General features: G+C 39.5%; 1 protein-coding gene across 1 annotated transcript in view; it reads right to left on the bottom strand.

The window, feature by feature from the left end:
* Positions 1-1,623: 1,623 nt before the first annotated feature.
* Positions 1,624-22,406, bottom strand: part of LOC125236416 — an 88,050-nt gene continuing 67,267 nt past the window's right edge. Inside the window, exons 2-8 of the mRNA XM_048143209.1 lie at positions 12,982-13,054; positions 7,842-8,045; positions 6,363-7,756; positions 5,151-5,978; positions 3,312-3,437; positions 2,669-2,814; positions 1,624-2,524 (exon numbers count right to left, since the gene is read on the bottom strand). Of these exons, the coding sequence (XP_047999166.1) occupies positions 2,271-2,524; positions 2,669-2,814; positions 3,312-3,437; positions 5,151-5,978; positions 6,363-7,756; positions 7,842-8,045 (2,952 nt within the window). The 5' untranslated portion in view covers positions 12,982-13,054 and the 3' untranslated portion in view covers positions 1,624-2,270. The remainder of the gene's footprint in view (positions 2,525-2,668; positions 2,815-3,311; positions 3,438-5,150; positions 5,979-6,362; positions 7,757-7,841; positions 8,046-12,981; positions 13,055-22,406) is intronic.

Raw genomic sequence — 22,406 nt, 5'->3', positions numbered from 1 at the left:
TGGAGAAGTATAAAAATTTAAATTTCAACATATTTTTTCTATTCATTCGGTAACAGTTGACAGACGCATACGAAAGGTTAAGTAACTCTACTTAATATATAGTTTTGCTCCCTTGTAACACAATCTACTACTTACTTATTTGCATTGGGGTAATTTCGAAAGTCGTCTAATTTCGGAAGTCACATAAAAATCACCATTATTTCCATCATATCAAGAATACCCTTTCGAATACCCGAGCATTTCTGTGCTTCGAAATTACCCCAATGCACCCTACCGCTATCAATGTCAGCGTCGAATTAGTTTGCTCAGAGCGTTTTTTGTGGCCGAGGTTACTAACTAGGCTTACTTTCTAACGTACAGTATTTTTACAAGTATTGTATGTATATCTACCTAAGGGCCACTTAAACCACCCGCTTAACTTAAGGTTAGTGGGCTGACAACTATCAAATCCATACTAATATTATAAATGGGAAAGTGTGTGTGTCTGTTTGTCCGTCTTTCACGGCAAAACGCAGCGATGAATTGACGTGATTTTTTAAATGGAGATAGTTGAAGGGATGGAGAGTGACATAGGCCACTGTTTGTCTCTTTCTAACGCGAGCGAAGCCACGGGCAAAAGCTAGTTCCATAAAAAATGCTGGATTAACTATCCATTTTCGGTGGTGCAAGTTACCCTTAGGGCCACTTGCACCAACGAAAATGGAGGGTTAACCCACCATTTTATATGGAATTTGACAGATGACAGCCCACTAACCCTGAGTTAAGTGGTTGGTGCATGTGGGCCTTCACGTAGTAAATTAAGTCAGTTCGCATCAACTGAAATTGACTAACTAATTACATTTACTAATCACCTAGGAATTGGTTTCGAAGGAAGATTTATTTAATTCTTCTTTCCTTAGAAAATCTTGCCAAAAGGAGTAAAAAGTGAACAGTAAAATTACTTCATAAGAAAGTACATAAACACGTACTTTATTTATAAAAAAAAATATTACACATCACCCGGGGTAATATATTATAGATGATAACTTGACTCAAAAATATTACCTATGTATAATAAGATTATTTCCAGCAATAAATAACTGCATACATAGATCTATTCTTACATAATCGATATACTTAAAATCCTTATTTATATAATAAGGTGGTATACGCATGAGATAGATTAGAAGGTATATGCGACAGCAAGGACCAAAATGATGGTCAAAATCATTAACGATTTTTTGAGCATATTACTCTTTTGTTTCTTGCTATCTGCACGAATATTTGCTCATAATATTATCACATATAAAATGAAAATACATTTTCGTAAATAAACACTCATAGTTCAGGTGGTTGTCCAAATATATTTCTTATTTTAATATCAGTAGGTAGTGCCAGAACTCACTAATATTAAAACAAAATTACTGTCCAAGAAAACCTGTAACACTATTCACAATCGATGAAATCGGTACAATTTAAGTACACTGCAATCACATAATATACACCGTGGGCCTGAATAGCCCGAAAGATTTTAACCACGCATTTTTGATGTAAAAAAGACACAAAAAATATTTCGTAATTTAAAAAAAAAAAGGTTTTTTTTATTTTAAATTTTTACGTCATTTTTATATCTAAATGTGGTCAGGAATACACTGTTAAAATCTTTCAGGCTATTCAGGACCACGGTGTATACACTTTTCGTTTTTATTCAAATCATTTTAAGCGCCTGATCATTTTGGGAAATTATATTCTATGCGCTGGTTGCTATAACAAGAATTATAGCAACTGTATTAAAATATCAATTATACAAAGAAGTTTCCTTCGTTTTTTGTCATGCAGAAACTTTAGGTGTGGAAGTGAAACTTAACGTCTTTTAGGCGGAGCATCCATTGTTTTTGCAGTAATCCTGAATAGGTATAGCTTGATCGTCACATGCTGTACTAATTCGTTAGACCAGCCTCTAGGGTTATGGGTCATCTAAACCTCTAAGTTTATGTCAATTACATGCAGTTTAGACCTCTTTTCAAAAATGCGATGTGCCTTATGACTGGTACTGAAGTTGATAGATTATTCTCTAACATAGAATTCCTTATTTTTCTAGAACCTTTTTAATAAGGGTTTCATTTTAAAGATCACTCCAGAAACGGACAAACAATCAAATTACATTCAGGCTCTCTGAAAAAGGAATCAACGGTTGCTCCTCTTAAAATGCATCCAGTTCGTCTAAAGCTTCCGCAACATCGAACCTATTCCATAATAACCGCCAAGCGACAAACCATCCTGCCCCTCAATCATGGCAGATAGCCGAGCGTGTCCTCGAGGCTCGCGTTCCTGCTGAGCGGGCGGTGGTCGAACATGCGCGCGAGCGGCGCGCGCGCGGGCGCCGGCGCGGGCGGGAGCGGCGGGGGGCGCGCGCGGCGGGAGCCCCCCATGAGGGAGCGGACGTCCGTGCGCTGTGAGAGGCGCACGTCGGCGAAGAGGGCCGCCATCTCGGCGGATTTCTTCACGCTGAGGGCGTCTTGGGAGCCGGCGCCGGTGCTTCGCACTGGAAAAGATAAAAATTTAAGTTAATATTATTATCAGTAAGGTAGTTGTGAGGCGCTGCAGCTTGCGCTCTCAACAGTGCCAGTTAGAAAACGTTGCTCCATGTGAGGAGAGGTAAGGTATATGTGACAGTGAGGTAAGGTACCTGTGAGACGCTGTAAGTTGCGCGAGGCGGGCCGCGTGTCACGAGCCTTGTTCTGTAGCAGCAGCTCGTAATCTAGCGCTAAGCTGTCCGAGCTGCGCGCGCGCCGGCTGCGCTCTGAACGGCGTGATTTTGACGTGGCGCTCGATCTGAAAATAAAAGGAATTTGCTATGTTAGAGAGATAATAATAACCGGCATAAGCAGAAGCGGTGAAAGCCAGGGTACGCAGCTATCTATCTCTATCGCTCTTGCGTATGGGCGAGATAAAGCCAGACTACATTTCTGTCGACGGCTGGCGTCGACGATTGCCTTCCTATTACAAAAACAAGTTTATGCCAAAAGTACAAGTAACAACGGAAAGAGTGAAACATCTTATGTCTGCCATTCATTATAGCAACTTTGGCTTCGGAACCTTAACTGAACACAAGACCACTGATAGATGCCCCGCCAGCAAGCCGGATTTCACAATTTTATCATAATTGCGTCTAACATGATGCTTTCGTAAGAACTAGTGTCTACCAAATCTATTTGATTAGTTGTCAAAGCAGACCCCAGGCTCTCATGAGCCGTGGCACATGCCTGGATAACGCAAGGAGAAAGATATAACTATTGAAGTATCATTACAGTCTAAATTTAAAAAAATACCTGGACTTGGTTTGGTAGGAAGCATAGCGTTCGCGCTGGTACTCGACCGCGCAGTAGCACTTGTTGCTATCGGCGCAAGATTCAGAGTCGCACGAACAGTAGCTGAAGTCGCCATCATACACGTCCCTGGAATTCATATTTTACACATGAATTGACCGTGTGGTGACGGGTTAAGAATTTCACCACCCCCTTTCTTCCCGTGGGTGTCGTAGAAGGCGACTGAGGGACATGGGTTAAATTGTGGCGTAGGCGAGAGGCTGGCAACCTGTCACTTTAGTGTCACAGTTTCGTTTTCTTTCAACCCCTTATTTGCCAAGAGTGGCACTGAAACTTGAGTGGTTTCAAGTGCTCTGCCTACCCCTTCATGGGATACAGGCGTGATTGTATGTATGTATGTGTATGTATGAATTTATAGAAACAAAATAAGGCATTTGGTAAAACTCTTAGGGCCACTTGCACCAACGAAAATGGAGGGTCAACCACACCATTTTATATGGGATCTGACAGATGACAGCCCACTAACCCTTAGTTAAGTGGTTGGTGCAAGTGGACCTAAGTAAAGTGATTTTCTAGGTTAAATCAAAGAATCTATGCATTATGGGTAGCAGTATTAGCAGTCAGGTACCTATGACTTGTGGCAGGCAACAGACCAGGGGCCCGTTTCTCAAAAGGTACAAGCCTTGTATTACAAGTGCGCGTACTGTCAAATCGTATGGGTTGTCATGGAAACACACTCGTAATACAAGGATAATACAACTCGTAATACAACCTTTCGAGAAACGGGCCCCTGGTACACTTTTTTTATCACAGGGAAAGATGTTTCCGTTTTTATTTATTGTAAAATAATGCTAAGCAATTCTTCGCCCGTGCTAGTTGCTGGTGTATCATTTGACAGTTTAACTTAGCAATTCTAACAATGCTCAGATTTCCGAAACGAATAGCTCCGAGTCACGACTAGCGACTTCGCGTCTCCTAATCAAAATACTTGAGGCCTGAGACAGATTTCTATCTTCTAACAATCGTTCAAGCGGAAATATCATCATCCTCCTTGCGTTATCCCGGCACTTGAAGCGGCTCATGGGAGCCTGGGGTCCGCTCTGACAACTAATTGCAAGATTTGGCGTAGGGACTAGTTTTGCGAAAGCGACTGCCATCTGACCTTCCAACCCGAAGTTACCCTTATTGGAATTAGTCCGGTTTCCTCACGATGTTTTCCTTCACCGAAAAGCGACTGGCAAATATCAAAGGACATTTCGCACGTCAGTTCCGAAAAACTCATTGGTACGAGCCAGGGTTTGAACGATCGAAAGTCGAACGCTCTTACCACTAGGCCGCCAGCGCTAATATAAGCGGAAATATACATACACAAAATTTTGATTGTTACATTCATACACAAAATTTTGAAGTTTTTATCCCAAGATTTTTTTTATTTAACAGGATTTTATCCCAAGAATCTTCTGATTGGGATGTAGATATTAAGAATTCATAGTCAACTGTAAATAATTATAATTTGGTTCAGTTAATCATGAGGCGTCGCAGGCCGCGGACGTGCCACGCTCTGATAATCAGCACACACATTTCATTTCTACACCAGCACCAGTTATAAATAATGAATCGTAATCGATAATAAACAAGGCACATAATCCGGCGATGCTTCCGAGACGGAAAATGTAATTAAGCTCGCACAATCACTTCGCGCAGATGCGCCTCTATTAGAGTTAAATGAAATGTTAAACGAACACAGACGAAAGTGGAGAAATTTCTCTGATTATGTTAAGTTTGCAAACTCATTCGTCAAATAATGACTAGGTTATTAAAATTTAAGTGTACAGTACTCACTTGGAACAGTCTTTGCAGTTTTTACTTTTACTAAGAAGTCTCGTTTTTGATGAATCTCTCTTGACATCTCCGTCGTAGCAGTAGCATTTTGCCTTGCTGTCGTCTTTCAGTGAGCAGTAGCAGCGATCTACGCAGCTTTCTGATTCGCATTCTGAGCATGATACGTATCCGCTTGAGCTGTTCCGGTTTTGACAACCGAGACGGTTACTCAATGTCAAAAAATCGGAATCTTCTGAAGTGGACGTCCTTTCTCCAGGTCTCGAAACCTTTCCATTTCGTTTGGAGACATGCACTTCCTTGTCGGTACGTTTTCGTTGCCTCATAGTTTGTCGCTTCGGTGGCGGTATTGGCGGTTCCTTCGGACGAAACTGCCTCAAATCGTAACTTGACGTTGACACTGAGCTTTCTGATTTAGGTTCTTTGTTAGCTACCGTTTGTAAATCAAATGAGCCGATTTTATGGTTGGTCTTTTCAATTTTAGGCAGTTCCTTCCCGAAAGGCATTCTGAATACCATGCGTAAACCACTAGCTCCTTTGAATATCTTCCGCCTCTTATTTTGGAATATGCTGTTTCTTCTTAATATTTTCTTTTTCTGTTTCTTCATAATAGCTTTACTGTGTTGGAAAATTTCATCCTTCGTCAGAGTAACAGCTAATTTTAAAAGAAATTCTTTATATATCGGTTTCAGATCGTTGAAGGACATGCCCTCGGCGTCTATTATGGCATTTAATATTTCATCCATCGAGTGTAAATTCTCTTGAACCTTGAATTCATTGAAAAGTTCGTTGAACCCAAGTGGAGAGCCGCCTCCCTTTTTCCCGTTGTTTCTGGGAAATGCATAAAAGAATACGTTACATTACAATAATTACCATACTTGTTACCGACTAGTTAGTTATACCACATACAACTCTCATGAGCACAAAATGAGCATGCAACTGGCTCGGTTGTAATAGTTGAGATTGATAAAAAAATTGCTCAGGTGTTATAGTGGACCAGAGGAATGTAGCGGACGCGGTTGCGTTAGCACAATTACAAACATGCAAGATGCTGAAACACTCCACTGAGCGCGTTCTGCTGCCAACGCCTCGGTGCTTAAACCATCAAGTGAAAAATTTTAACTGCGTGTTAACTTGAGATATCAGGGAAAAGGTAATGTCGCCTATGAAGCGTTAAGTTATAATTAGATTGCAATTAATAAGTAGTGTACATACCTGTGTCCAATCGATTTATATCTGGTCAGTCCACCCGCGTTGAGAAAACTGCCAGAGCGGGGTATCGCCACCTTCGTCAGAATATCACCTGATTCATTGAGGGACTTCCTGCCACTGTGACTTCTTCTAAGAGTTTCTTTTGAATTTTCTGGGGATTCAAGTGGTTTCGTTGGAATAGGAGGTGGTAAAGTCGGCGGTCTCGGGAGATTTTTTCGTTTCTCTAACTGTCGAAATAGTTCAATCTTTTCAGAAACTTTACTCCGTACTGAAGACTCGCTACTGCTTTGAAGAGGTATAGGATTTGAGATCTTAGCGTTAATATTAGGACTTAGTGAATCTTTTGTTATTGATTTCTTTGACTCTTGTGTATCGCTTCCGCTTGTATCGTGCTTAATAGAATCTAACTTGGCTTTGACCTCTTCGACAGTTATTCTTTTAGGTTCGGCGGGGGAAATCGAAGGTGGTGGTGACGGTAGATGATACCCTTCTGCAGCTAAAATTCTTCTGGTCCGTTCCAGTTTAGGTCTTTCGTGGAAAGACTCACTGGCTGAGAATCCATCGGGCCTGTCACTGTCGCCACTTAATGAAGATGTGCTTCGTTTCTTCCGCGGTGGTCTTACGGGCATATCATTTTGATTTATACTGCTCGTTACACTCATACAGCTAACTCCGTTTCGATTTCTTAGCTTCTTCAAATCACTGCTGTGACCCTGACGGCTCATGTGTGACATCAGAGATTTGTATAGCGTGGCCGCTATCACGATAGCGTCCTCGGACGTCTGACATACAAACCCATGACACTCCAATTGCTTGGCGACCCCGATCTTCCTCATCACAACAGCGAAAAGGGGTGAATGCGAATTTTCGTTGTGGGAGAGGATGTATTTTTTGTCAGGTATTTCCAAAGTTTTGAACAACGCGTGACGGTCAATATTGTCCGGATCAGTGATTAGAGGTAAGAAAGCATAGCTTAAGTCGTGGTTCTCCTTTTCTGAAGGTTGTACGACGAATTTAACGGCAGACCATACTGCTATCGTCGGGAAGGGGTTCAACTGTTCCAAGTCACCTTTTTCTCCTTTATATCTGACTTTGAGGCCACTTTTTGAGATTTCTAGTCTTCCCGTGAGGTTACTTTTATGGCGGTAATTTCTTCTGTAGCCGAAATATAGGTCTTTGAGTGGTGTTTGTAGTCCTGAGAGACTAGTGACCTTGCTCTGAAGAGGAGTAGATCCGAGGTAGTGCACACTGAACACGTGAACACCTATGCTTTCTATGGACTGCCTGGACTCGCCCGCCATATCGGCAAACATCCTCTCTATGCGATCTTGAACCGTGTTGTTAATCTTGTTGATTTTATTCTGGCAATAGCTTTCATCGTTTCCGTCTCTCGTTGTCTGAAATAGAAACGTTGAACATGAGCACATAACTTTTATAAACATTTTAATGAAGATGAATTAATTAATTAATGAGTGTTGTTACCTTGGTGTCGGTGAGGTTGGGCGCGTACTGCGGCAGGCTGGCGACGGAGCGCGTGTCGTCGAAGAGCGCGTCGATCTTCTGCTTGTAGAGTGAGAGGGAGGACACGGAGGGCGTGCGCGCGCGCCGCTCTGGCTCCTCGCCGCCGCCTCGCGCGCCAAGACGGAACCCGCCCAGGCGCGCGCTCTCGCTGTCCATTGTCACCATCTGGAAAATAGAGATGGCTCTTTAATATAGGGGTCAACGAAATATTAGCACCAAAAAAGGCGCGACATTTAAAATGTCTATAGAAATTAAACCTGCGCCCCTAAATTTTCAATCTACTTCTAGGTGTTAACGATGATTCCACCAACGTCAACGCGTTTTATGAAAAGCGGTGAGCCCTATATTTTTCAAATTGGCCGTCCATAAAACGTAGCTATTGTCAAAAGATACTTTGTATTAAAGAACAGTTACTTATTTACAAGATAGGCTCGCAGACGTTTCTTCATGATAAACAATAAGTTTAGTAAATGGTAATGAAGTTTATCAACGAAAATGAAATTAAACAACACTTTCACTTTAGAGACTAGACAATTTTTGTACAATTAGTAACACATACAGAATTGCCTAAGATAGAATTAACGGATCACATGCTATTCAAAACATTAAGCTGACATTCTCATCTATTTTGAATTCTAAACTGAATATTTAATTAACTTTACCTGATAAAGCGATGTGCTGTGCAATACTATGTACCTACTTCGAAAGACAAATAATTATAATCTTCCTAAGAAATACGATCTAGAAATAGATTAACTAGTTTACATTACACTACATGCGATCTCGGCATCCATTTTCTTGGTCGGTCCAGTGCACGCGCACACAAAAACTGCGCCTTACGGATCTCTGAGTCACAGTCAACCTAAACCTAACAGTAGGCATACTAAGGTACTCATAAAATAAGTGATTGACACCATGTAAGATCATAATTACATATATTAATTATGTAGGTAGAGTTAGACCACGCTAAGTATTAGAAAACACTAAGAAAAAACCCTTATGATTCAACGAATTAGCACCTTTAAAAACCGCACCGCACCGCACCGTGTTGTGTGCAATCCTGCTTTTGACAAAAGTAACATAGTGGATAGTGGGTAGCTCCGATCTCGCCACGGTGACGTCGCCCGCGCCGCCGACCCCCCCTGCGCCTGTCCTCAGCAGCCGCGCGCACCGAGCAAGCGCCCGCAGTATGCGTCGCGCTCTCGACATGTAAAGGCGGGGTGTCGCTACTCTTGAGAAAGGTTCTCGAAATTGAACCGAAACATGTCGAACGCTACATCGACTTAATACGTGAGTAACCCGCTTAAAATATTTTTAAATATGTATGAGTCTCACGGGAGTTTTATAGTTAGAATTAGCACCTTGTTCAATTAAGCACCGATTTTAATACCCCAAACGGTGCATGTGGTAAAAAAAAATAAAGGACTTCTACACAGATTGACTGAGCCCCACGGTAAGCTCAAGAAGGCTTTCGTTGCCTACTCAGACAACGATATATTAATAAACAAATACTTATTATATACATAAAAAACATCCACGACTCAAAACAATGGAACAAATTAAATATCTGTGCTCATCACACAAATAAATGCCCTTACGGGATTGAAACCTAGGATCGCGGCTTAGCAGGCAGGGTCACTACCGACTAGGCCAGACCCACATCACACAATTTCGTAGAAGTTTGTCGTTTTACTCTAGCACCATCTGGTAACGAATTAGGTAATGAGTCGGATTTAGATATAACAAGCCTTTGCCCGCGGCTACGCTCGCGTTAGAAAGAGACAAAAAGTAGCCTATGTCACTCTGCATCCCTTCAACTATCTCCACTTAAAAAATCACACCAATTCGTCGCTCCGTTTGGCCGTGAAAGACGGACAAACAAACAGACACACTTTCTCATTTATAATATTAGTATGGATGTTCATTGTATCGGCCAGTGTCAAAAGTATAGATCACTGAGTTGTGTATAGATCATCGCTAGGTTACTGTTTCATCTCTGCGCACTGTGTATTGTGGGTTTTGCAGTCGTCCATTAGCTTATCTGAGGCAGTCACGCTCATCTCGCCAATTACCTTCATACTCGTATATGGCAGAAATTACTATTACCTACCTTACGGCTACGGAAGGTAGGTATACTGAAATACTATGTAAACTCTACGAGTTAATACGTGCAGCTTGGTGCCAAAGTTGGCAACACGCGATACTGGCGCCCCTAGCGGCATGAGTTGATCAAAATAGTTTAGTTCATACAGTATAAAATTTAAAAAAGTCACACATTCTTATTTTTTTTGTTTTATTCCGTCTAAAAATGTTAAAGTAGATCAAGTAATCGCATTTTCTATTTTAATTTACTAAAATAAAAGTCTGACAAACTACTTTGAACAACTCGTACCGCTAGATGGCGCTGCTAAAATCGTTGCCGCTCCATTGTATGGGAAACGTCAGAAGCTGCACGTATTACCTATAAGAGTTTATATAGTATTTGGTATACTCTACCGGTGGTGTCCAGATCCAGAGCTTATAAGCAAGAACGATAGAGATTCGGATAACGATTTTAGATTTTTGACGTAAGGTGCAGCGGGGGCTATTTCAACTGGTGGGTAATTTTAAGTATGTAATTTATTTATTTTCCAGGTTTTACAATATAGAAATTAATAAAATTGAGTATCCGCTGGTTACATATGGCACAAGGGTTTGGGGGATACATTATTTACATATGGCATTCAAGTTAGTAGTGTGTAACATGGAAAATATTTAGATTAGTTGCAATTACCAACCCCCCAGTCAAAATTGCCACCCTGCACCTTATTTTGATTTAAAGGAAATATGTAAATGGAATGGGTATTAGGTTAGTACGTTTTACAGTACCTTTAAGTTTCGACATGACAAGTAATGTACACTTTGCGAACTAGTGTAGATAAAAACCACTTTATAATAAATACATATTATTGTGTACTTTTTAACCCCTCGACGCAAAAACGACGGGGTGTTATAATTTTGACGTGTCTGTCTGTCTGTCTTGCTGTCTGTATGTCTATCTGTCTGTCTGTGTGTGTGTCTGTCTGTGGCATCGTAGCTCCCGAACGGATGAACCAATTTAGATTTAGTTTTTTTTTTCTGAAAGCTGAGTTAGTCGGGAGTGATCTTAGCCATATTTCATGAAAATCGGTCTACTATGTCGCGGTCGGTATTTTTTCAAAATTTTAATTTTTATAACTGTTAGTGCGTTTTCACACTATCCGATCCGATATTGGATGTTGGAAGGATTTCAAAGGTAAAAATCAAAGATGGCGGCTTCAATGTATGGGATATCGGTCCTATATCCGATCGGATAATGTGAAAACGCACTTATGCGTGTACGACTGTACCTACGCACTACACGTAGCTACTTTTTGTCTTTGGTTAGTCGATTACAAAGTAGATAGACGCGTACTCTTCATGGTTAGTTTGCAACCACAGCACAGGCTATCTCGTAATCGGTTCGCAACGCGTTAATGTATGCGGCTCGCTTACAGCCCGTTAATTCTTAACACCTCGCTGATTGCCAGGTGAGGGCTACTGGATGCTTGTAATTTGGTAACATTTTAGATATTTAGTGTAAGGGTCTCCCCAAACGTATCGACACGGGGTCGGCTTTCGCCGACCAAAAAAACCGCTCGTTGCTATGAACTAGAGATGCATCAAATATTCGGTTACTATTCGGTATCCGGCTACTACCATTAAACTACCATAATTATTCTCTATAAACACTTTTGAAGCTAGAACAAGTTTGAAGCTGGGGCGCTCTTAAATAACCCATTTGTAACTTGTTATTCTCAATCTTTGCTCCCAGGCGAACAAAATCCCATGACCCTAACCGAGTCTTTTTATTTAACTAGTAAATAATCCCCCCACATCTAGCGTCTCGCGCGTGTAGCGTCGGGTTAACTGTATGAAAAAAGACGCCGCGTCGGCGCTTTGCCCTGCGGTTGGCCCGACGACGCTACGCTCGGGAGACGCCAGATGTGGGGAGCCCCTTAATGGACTCCTAACTTAAGGGCGTCTTTTAGTGTAAAGTTAGACTATTACAATACATAAACTCAAGCTTGTATTCCAAAAAGGGGTAAGCAGAGCACATTAAACTACGTATCAGTTCCTCACTTGGCAGGGTTTGAAAGAAAACGAAATTGTGATTGCAGAGACAGGTTGCTTGCAGGTCATTGCCCACACCACACTTTAACCGCAATGATTTGCACGTTGGACAACCTATGGCTACAGATGATGACACCTATAGACGCATGCAGGTTTTAGACGGTCAAGATTTTATTGTCCTTCATAATGGCACTTTCTAACAAGTTAGGCAGGTGAAGGAGAGAAATTATACGATCTAACCACCCAACTATGATCCACTAGTAACGCGTCTAGTTCCCTGGGCTGGAAGTGAACACTGTCAATGGTACAGATGCATAAGGCCTGATTTAGATGGCGCGCGAACTCTCATGTGATTTTAGTTACATTGCGGGCTGTTGAGGTTACATACAATTTTGCACAGCCATCAAATACCGCATTACATTTTTTTTCTCCTATCAGGATCGAAAGAGCTCGCGATTCTGAGTATTAGGGCCCATTTAGACGGTACGAGAACTCGCATACGAGTTTTATTACATTGCGGTATTTGATGACTGTGCAAAATTGTATGTCAACAGCCCGCAATGTAACTAAAATCGCATGCGAGTTCGCATGCCGTCTAAATCAGGCCTGAATCGCGTAAAAAATACCCATGTTACAAAAAAATTGGGGTGGAAAACTTTGAAAAAAATGGCCCAATTATTTCATTTGAAATTAATGACGACAATAATAAACAAAATATTCTTAATAATATGATAGGTACCTGACGGATTCCTCGGACCATTATACGGATTTTGGGCCGAGTTTTGAATCTCGGCCATTCGATTTTGTGAAATTCGTTCAATAATATCTCCACTACTAGCGATTTAAATTCTACTAACAGAATCGAAAACGAGTGGTCATTACCACTACTTAGTTTTAAAATTACTAGCCGTCCTTTTTCATTCGTGCGTTAATTCTAAAATCGATCCCTTTGTCAAAGGACTGAACTCACCTCGTACTAGTCGGATGGGCCTTAGGCCCAACGTTTTTCAGCATTTTGACACCTCGTCCGTTATTCCCAATATCTGAAAGAATAGAAACATTTTTTATTAGCATTGAAATTCGAAAAAGCAGCAATAATTGGACAGATGCATTTTACATTAGTAACACGCACAAAACATAACGAAAACAAAGTGGCACCGATGTGTGGTCACAGTATAAGAGTACTATCGTACAGTATGGCGGTATGGGCACTCCCGCTCCCCGCTGAAAGTGCCGCCCACCCCCTCTCGGTTATCTGACAGTTACCGCCTGTCAAATACGCGAACAGTCGACCTGTCATATTTCACTTATACAAGCATAGTACGCGTCCACCTACACGAGCTTAGACCGTGTGCTAGGAACGCGCCTCTTTCATATATTTGGTCACCATGCAGTATCCGAGGTGTGGTGTGGTGTGTGTTGTGGCGATTGTTCAAAAATAAATTCTATAATTTAAAATCCAAAGACAATCAAGACAACAAGACAAATCCTGTATGGAGTATTGCAGCCACCTGTGGGACGGCTCAGCCAAAGACCAACTCGCTGCTTTGGACTCAGTGGAGCGCAGAGCCAGGAGGATGATTGGCGACAAGAAGCTAACGGCCAAGCTACAGTCTTTGGCCCATCGGCGGAAAGTCGCTAGTCTGTCGGTGTTTCACAGGTTGCACTTCGACAGTGTGCTCGAGAGCTACACGAACTTATTCCACCGTCCCCATTCTACCATCGGACTCTTAGACGCACGGCCGGTCTCCATCCTTACTTGGTGGATATTCCACGAATCCGCACGAAGCGCTTTGCTTCTTCTTTTCTTATGCAATAAACACCCGCAAGGGTGTTGAAATTGAAAATGTAAATCTGAAAGGTTTTTATAAATAAAAAAAATGTTTTCAAGATACGTGTACAATTTTATTTTTCCTGTAAAATTCATTATAATAGCCATGTTTGGTAAAAATTTCATATAACCTTCGGCAACCTTCAAAAAACATCAAGAGTTTTGAACAGGCATCTTCTGGGCGAGCTCACTTGACCATCGTAGGCCACGTCTTTTGCCTTTGGCTTTAGTCTTTCAACTTGTGAGTCAATGTTTAGAAATTCCAAATTTATATATTAAAAAAAATGTGACAGACGGACAGAGTATATATTTTTGGTACGGAACCCTAAAAATATGGTTAGGTACGTGAGTAGGTATTAAAAGCTAGCTTTTGCCCGCGGCTTTGCTCGCGTTAAAATTGAGAGAGAGACAAAGTAGCCTATGTCACTCTCAATCTCTTCAACCATCTTGACGACCGGTCTGGCGCAGTCGGTAGTGACCCTGCCTGCTACGCCGCGGTCCCAGGTTCGGATCCCGGTAAGGGCATTTATTTGTGTGATGGGCACAGATATTTGTTCCCGAGTCATGGATGTTTTCTATGTATATAACACATACATACATACAATCACGCCTGTATCCCATAAAGGGGTAGGCAGAGCACATGAAACTACTAAAGCTTCAGTGCCACTCTTGGCAAATAAGGGGTTGAAAGAAAACGAAACTGTGACATTGCAGTGACAGGTTGCCAGCCTCTCGCCTACGCCACAATTTAACCCATCTATGTATATAAGTATTTGTATATTATATAGTATATCGTTGTCTGAGTACCCACTACACAAGCCTTCTTGAGCTTACCGTGAGCCTCAGTCATTCTGTGTAAGAATGTTCTATATAATATTTATTTATCTAAAAAATCCCGTCAATTAGTCGCACCGTTTTGCCGTGAAAGATGGGCAAACAAACAGATACACACACTTTCCCATTTATAATATTAAATATGGATTCAGAAATGGACGGATACTCCATCTCGCGGACAAAACACTTTGTATTACTAAGTCAGCTGAAGGTATGGATATGGACAGCAACGCAATCATCCTTGTCCGTCTTTCACGGCAAAACGGAGCTACAAATTGACGTGATTTTTTTTAATTGGAGATATTTGAAGGGATCTCTTCTATAAAAAGGGGGGAGATAGTTTGTGTGGAAAATTCCGCATTTTTCGGAGTTAACGCGAGTGAAACCGTGGGCAAAAGCTAGTATTAAATAATAGTAAATTGCTTGTGAGATGACGGTGGTAAGAGCATCATTTTAAATCACATCATCCTGTCTCGGTAGCCTCCGACCGAGACCGCAAATGATTATAGGCTCTATTTTTTACCCTGTATGAAAGGGTGTGAAATATTATCGAAACAAAGAATTCTCATAAAGTTAAGGATATTCTTACTCAGAATTATGAGCCAATGTATTCAAATTATCGATTTACCATTACGAAAGAGGATCAAGTATTATCACAGAATATATAATAGTACAAGTACAGAAGGCCCACTGCTTTGATGTTCACGAAATGCCGCCTTTTTAAATGCCTACAAAATTCTAACAAAGAAACGAGCCGCACGTGCGCAGCGTCGGAGGATAGGGTTGCCTATGGTTTAAAACGCATTAATTCTCAGATAAATAGTTATACTATATATTCAAGTCTTGGGTACTTTCTAGGTATATACTCGTATACCGTATTCATATATTTTTGTTACAGCCTTCAGCATCACAAGCCTTATTGAACTTTTCCGTTGGACTTAATCAATAAGACCAGTGTAATATTGTCCTATTTTATTCATGATGTCTATTTAACTAAGCATTATTAGCCATTCCACATGTGGACATCGTATATGAACCTTGAAAAAAACTCGCTACGTAATGTAACAATAGAAAGTGCGAACGTGCGTTCTGTGAGAACGCGCGCCACCCCTGATTAGGCCGCGAACTCGCGGCCGCCAGCATGTACTTGTAGCGCGGCGATAGAATCGCGGAGTGAGCTGCCCCTGGTATTATAGAGAGTTACTATCAAAGTAAAATATGTAATCACGGGGCATAGACCATAGACTGCCATCTTTCGACACAGGCTTAAAACTTTTAAACCTCAGGTTTCAAAATTTGGTCCATATTCTTAGCTTGACATGTGTTAAAATGTCAGTTGGGCGAATCAACTTTTTGACCAACTCAAATCTGTCCGCACTCCACACATTCTTAACATAGTTGTGAAATTTCACCCTTAAATAATGAATTTTATTGGTATTTTTCACTTTACCCTGTATATTAAAACATAACCCTAACTGTTAAATCCAATAAACTGAAACTTTGTTCATTAGAAGTTCGATTTCTTGGTAACTCCAGAGACATTTTGAGTAACGCCAGAGACACCAAAAATGTCGGTCAAAAAGTTGATTCGCCCAGTTATTAATATTAGCGCCATCTAGCCGAGCGTCCCCCAAAGGTGTAACGCCATCTAGGCCACCGTGCCTTTTCCTAAATATGGTTCTGAGGTACGTTTTTTTCTTAGACTGTAGCTGCCTATACGGAGTTACATATGTCTTTGCCATTACCCATATAGTCAACAAATTATTTATAGCTGTCTTACAGCACATTATGCAAGACTTAACCTGGGAAAAGCAAGGTATATATATTAATGGTAGATTTTTAAGTCACCTAAGATTCGCAGACGACATTATATTGTTCGCTGGAAATGCACAACAACTAGAAAAAATGATAACCGAGTTACATCTAGCCAGTATTAAAGTCGGTGGTCAAGGATGCCCTAATTTTCTCACTGAGACGAAAATGGGCGTGGGCGGGCCATGTAGCCAGATACACAGATGACAGATGGACCATTAGAGCAATAAAATGGTCTGGACCACTGGGCAAACGTGCCAAGCCCGTCCGCGCGCCAGGTGCAGACGAGATGACCGCTTTCAGAGACATCTTTTAGGCATATTTGATTTTTAGTATAAAAAAAAAAAAAAAAAAACATATTTTAAAGTTCCTTAATAATTTTTGTTACTTACTGTATATATTTGTGTGTGGAATTAAATAAAGCTTTTTTATTATTATTTATTATTATTATATAGTCAACTAAATAGATACATAAATAATCCCCTGCAGAAGTTGACAATTCCTATCAATATGGCCCAATTCTATTTGACAAAAACAGGTGCTTAGATCATACATTCATAAAGGACAGGATGTTTTTATGTTACCTGCCAGAGTTTACCATGAGCAACTTTTATTCGATACTTTTGATATCGAGATTGGTCCCAGAGTAATAGATGGACTGTGTAACCTATATGTGAATGTACACGGGAGAACGTCCCACTTTGTCGATTGCTTTAAGGCCGCTATGTCAGTTCATGCATATAAAGATAGATGTAAATCTCGCCCTAATGGTAACCGACAAAGTGGAACGTTTTACTAAACACACTCATATATTCTACAAATGTATGATGTGAATTTGTAGAATGTGACAAAAAACACACCCCGTACAGTCTGCGGCATAAATATGTGATAATTTCTATACCTTGTCACATTAACGTCTTGTTTGAAATGTCATACGAAATTGTCAAACGATTTAAACTATTTAAAGCGACAAGGTACAGAAATCATCACTTATTTATGCCGGTGACTGTACCAATCAACCTACAAAAGACGTTTCAAAACACAACAACTTAACACTAATAAAGTAGGCAATTGATATCCTTCGTTGTTTCACAAACAAGTAATCATGCAAATATATCACGCAACCGATTACAAATTTGCATAATAATTAATCGAATGATTAATTTCGCCTAATACTTGCGCGTGCGCCGCCTAATGGATTTTGACCGGAATTATACCTCTTGAGTCTAGCCAACGTCACAATGCTAACGCTACGTACCGTATCGTAGATATACTATGTACTTTTAGGTATTTAAAAGAACGTAAACAAAAATAGGGCACGAGTCCCTCTGCGCGAAAGAAGTGATATTTCGTAATGTGGAAATGAAAATAGGGGTATTTCAAAATTCGAGGTGGCAGCACTGAGCGTTAAATGCTTAACCGCTGTCAGTTGGAAATCGCATTAGAACTTTCACTTCAATAATTTTGTACATTTTCGGGTAGTCTGTAAATTAACTTAAACAACAATTAACTTAAACAATTTTAAATTAAACAACAGGTCGTGGCCGGCAGGCCAGACAGCGCCGTGCTCGGCAGGTTTAACGAGCTGCATGCCCCGGTGGTGCGTGTGGCTCGATAATCCGGTCGGCGAGGCTGAGTTACTTAGTTAAAGTTTTGTAATTAAATTTAGTCTAGTTTATATTTCTAACACATTTAGTTTTTAGTTATTTTTAGTGTTTAAGTTCAAGTGTACCTACTAAAAAAGCTATAGACCAATGTTGTCTGAAAATAAACGCTTTTTTTTTAATTACCCTCAACTGGCATAAGGAGTTTTTTGAGGGTAGATTTTGTTTAAATTTATTTGAATAATAAATAAATAAATAAATATTATAGGACATTCTTACACAGATTGACTGAAGCCCACGGTAAGCTCAAGAAGGCTTGTGTTGTGGGTACTCAGACAACGATATATATAATATATAAATACTTATATACATAGAAAACATCCATGACTCAGGAACAAATATCTGTGCTCATCACACTAATAAATGCCCTTACCGGGATTCGAACCCGGGACCGCGGCGTAGCAGGCAGGGTCACTACTGACTGCGCCAGACCGGTCGTCAATTGAATAAGTACCTAAAGATATAAACTATAGGTCTCCCTATCGCTTTTCTGTAGTGGCGCGACGCGCGACAGAGCAGTTGCGTTTCGATCGCCGCGTATTGTCAATGATTGTCAATTTGGCTAGGCCGGCAGATAAGTTTTGAGATGGGCATCTATCATGGGGCGTGAGAGATGCGGTAATAATTAGATAATTTATTTATTACCCATCAAATAAAATTATTATCAACTCTGTAACTTATTGGTTGTGTCGATGATTATGGCTAAAGATCATTATCAGGGTGCACTTTTCGTGGCAAGTGGTACGGTTGGCAAAAAAAACAAATACATTTAAATATTCACTTTGTTCTTAACTACAAAATAAATATTTACCTTACACTTATATTTTTAAAACAATATACGTCAAATGACATTAATTATGTATGCCATAAAAATACATTACGCGAAGTGTAATTATATTATTTAAATCCAAATAATCAAATGCACTCTAGATACGACTAATTATCTAGAATTGTTATTCAAGTAGTTCAAGTCAAAAGTAGTGCACGAAGTAAGACGAGCACGGAGGACTGTAATAAAGTGCACGAATAATCCCAGTATCTTCATTCACAGTATGGATATGACACAATACCTAGATTTTATAACAACCTTCTTGTAACTTCTGTCAACGTAGAAAGGTCATTTAAGTAGTTATTTAAAATGGATTTTTTCTAATCGACGTGAACGACTGACAGCAAATATGTTGAACAAATTTTAGTTATTTATTCAATGTAATTTGGCTAAGTAATTATAAATATGTATATATTTCATAATTTGTTAAGTATAATATGTAGTGTTTTAAATACTTGTGTATTTGTTTTTTTTGTCAACCATACTCTGCCACCAATACAGCACGCTGATAACGATCTTTAATTATGGCATACTTATAAATATGTACCTATAAAATAAGTAAAGCCCATAAAAGTTGATATTATTATCATATCCACTATATCCAGTAGGCCTAGCACATAATTGCCACGAGAGTATGTCGCCGCGAGATAGATGACAGGTCTTCTTCTAACTGTATTAATGATATAAGGATTAAGGATGGGTAGTCTATCTCGCGGCGACATACTCTCGCGGCAATCATGTGCTAGGCCTACTGATGCGATTCACTGGTAAACATATAACCCGCAGTCAACTTCTAGAACCACAGGAGGAGAATGGTGGTGAAATTCTTATCCTTTCGCCGCACGGCAAAGGCCACACGTCGGCACACGAGGGATTCTTTCTTATAGCTATCCAATTAGTGCGTTTTCACATTATCCGATCCGATATCGGATGTCGGACCGATATCCCATACATTACAGGCGCCATCTTGGATTTTTTCCATTGAAAACGGCCTTAGTATCTATTACCTAAGTGTATGTATTGTAAACTAGCGATTTTGAAAAATGTATACATATATTATGTTTCCGGATTGTAAGCTACATATAATTCATAATTTATAACCGGAAGAAAACAAGATTTTGGCATCAATGATATAAATAGGTATATAAAAATAAGTCTTCTGAAAAACTAGAACTGTATGCAATGTAACATACATACCTATGTGGGTAATTAACCGGTGACCGGAGAGCTGGCCGCTTTCTCTCGCAACGCACAAGCATTGCTATTCAGCGAGGAAATGCTGACAGCATCTTTGGCACAATGCGGCGGCGGGGTATTTAGATATATTTTAGTTTAAATTAGTTTTTAATTTAATTTTAAGTTGTTTTTTAGAGTTAGCTTGTTACTTATTCGTTATTTAAGTTTTATTATATTAATTATGTATTATTAATATGTAGTAAGTCTCACAAAGGAGAATATTTTTTCAACTTTAAATTATTTAAAACTTACTAGCATCGCAGACAGTTTGTTAAAAAATAATTTACTTTTTAATAAGGAAATAGGTTACTAATAGATTATAGTTTACTAATGGGTACATTTTGGGGGTTCTTATATTTTCCTCTCGGCCATGTTTCCTATCATTCTAATCCGGTAAGTACCTGTTTTAAACGTTTTACTAATGGCTCATTTACTCAAGTGGGCCGTCCGCGTAAATCACGGATAAACGTTTATTTTACTATGCAAATGAACGCAGAAAGAGAAAGCGAACCTTATCTGAATCAGCTTACATTGATGTAAGTTAACAAGGAAATCGCTTGTGATTAGATTTATTTGATGGTGTAGTATTGTTAGAAGCGTAATAGTAATAAAGTTATATGGTTAAGACATCTTTTTAGGGTTCCGTAGTCAACTAGGAACCCTTATAGTTTCGCCATGTCTGTCTGTCCGTCCGTCCGTCCGTCCGTCCGTCCGTCCGTCCGTCCGTCCGTCCGTCCGCGGATAATCTCAGTAACCGTTAGCACTAGAAAGCTGAAATTTGGTACCAATATGTATATCAAATACGCCAACAAAGTGCAAAAATAAAAAATGGAAAAAAATGTTTTATTAGGGTACCCCCCCTACATGTAAAGTGGGGGCTGATATTTTTTTTCATTCCAACCCCAATGTGTGATATATTATTGGATAGGTATTTAAAAATTAATAAGGGTTTACTAAGATCGTTTTTTGATAATATTAATATTTTCGGAAATAATCGCTCCTAAAGGAAAAAAAGTGCGTCCCCCCTCTAACTTTTGAACCATATGTTTAAAAAATATGAAAAAAATCACAAAAGTAGAACTTTATAAAGACTTTCTAGGAAAATTGTTTTGAACTTGATAGGTTCAGTAGTTTTTGAGAAAAATACGAAAAACTACGGAACCCTACACTGAGCGTGGCCCGACACGCTCTTGGCCGGTTTTATTACGTGATACTTATGTAAAAAAAGTACTTAGTGCCAATATCTGACAACCATGTAAAATTCGCTTAATATGAGATGTAATAGCTAATGAGATGTCCTATCACTCATTTTATTTAGTCTATTTTGGTGTTGGTTTACGGGACACCCTGTAAAGGACAAAGTATATGAGTAAATAAAAAACAACCATGCCAACGATTTTGACAGTTTCATCGGGACAAACATTATTTTAAACGTCAAACTTATATGAAATCATGACGTTAACTTATCCTATGCGGAGGTGGGGTTATCAAAATCATTGCCAACTTAGTTTGGTCTCCCTTATTACCTAATGATCTAATATTGTACAGTGAGCTGCCAAATTGCATGGAGAAATTATGAATGAATTCATTGTCATTATTTGCGATAATACTGTCGTTCCTGCTAAAAAAACACTTTAAACTTTAAACTGTTTATTTCAAATTAGTAATATTACAGTTTCTTAAACCTAGTAGTAATCTTTAAGATCTAAGGTTGTTGTAACTAGGTAACAGTAAAGGATACATTCCCTATACTTTATTATGTAATTATTATAGTAATTATTATAAGTAATTCATCTATATCAGTGCTTCTTCATCGTTATTTTTTAACATATTTTTTTATGATATGTTTTATTTGAATAGGCTTTTTATCTATAACTTGTACCTACTAATTTATTTTTATAGTTTATATTTACAATACAATGATAAAAGGATATTATATAAAGAATTTCCATGCAACCTGACCCAAAATCATTACCCGCCAACGCATTACAGCCTAAACAATAGAACTCTTACAATAATTCGAGTGAAAATTAGAAATTTCAAGCAATTTACATACAAATCAGGTCGTTCCGTGATCTGTATAGGTATCTTACGTCAGAAATTACATCAGGCCAATACTGACCCAGGCTTATCTCTTCATGCAAGTCAAATTAGTAGATTAACGACTTTAGTAGCCATTTGGGCCGTAA

The sequence above is a fragment of the Leguminivora glycinivorella genome, chromosome 19 (assembly GCF_023078275.1).
Source record: "Leguminivora glycinivorella isolate SPB_JAAS2020 chromosome 19, LegGlyc_1.1, whole genome shotgun sequence".
In the NCBI taxonomy this organism is placed as follows: Eukaryota; Metazoa; Arthropoda; class Insecta; order Lepidoptera; family Tortricidae; genus Leguminivora; species Leguminivora glycinivorella.
This window is presented reverse-complemented; position numbering and strand designations above follow the sequence as displayed.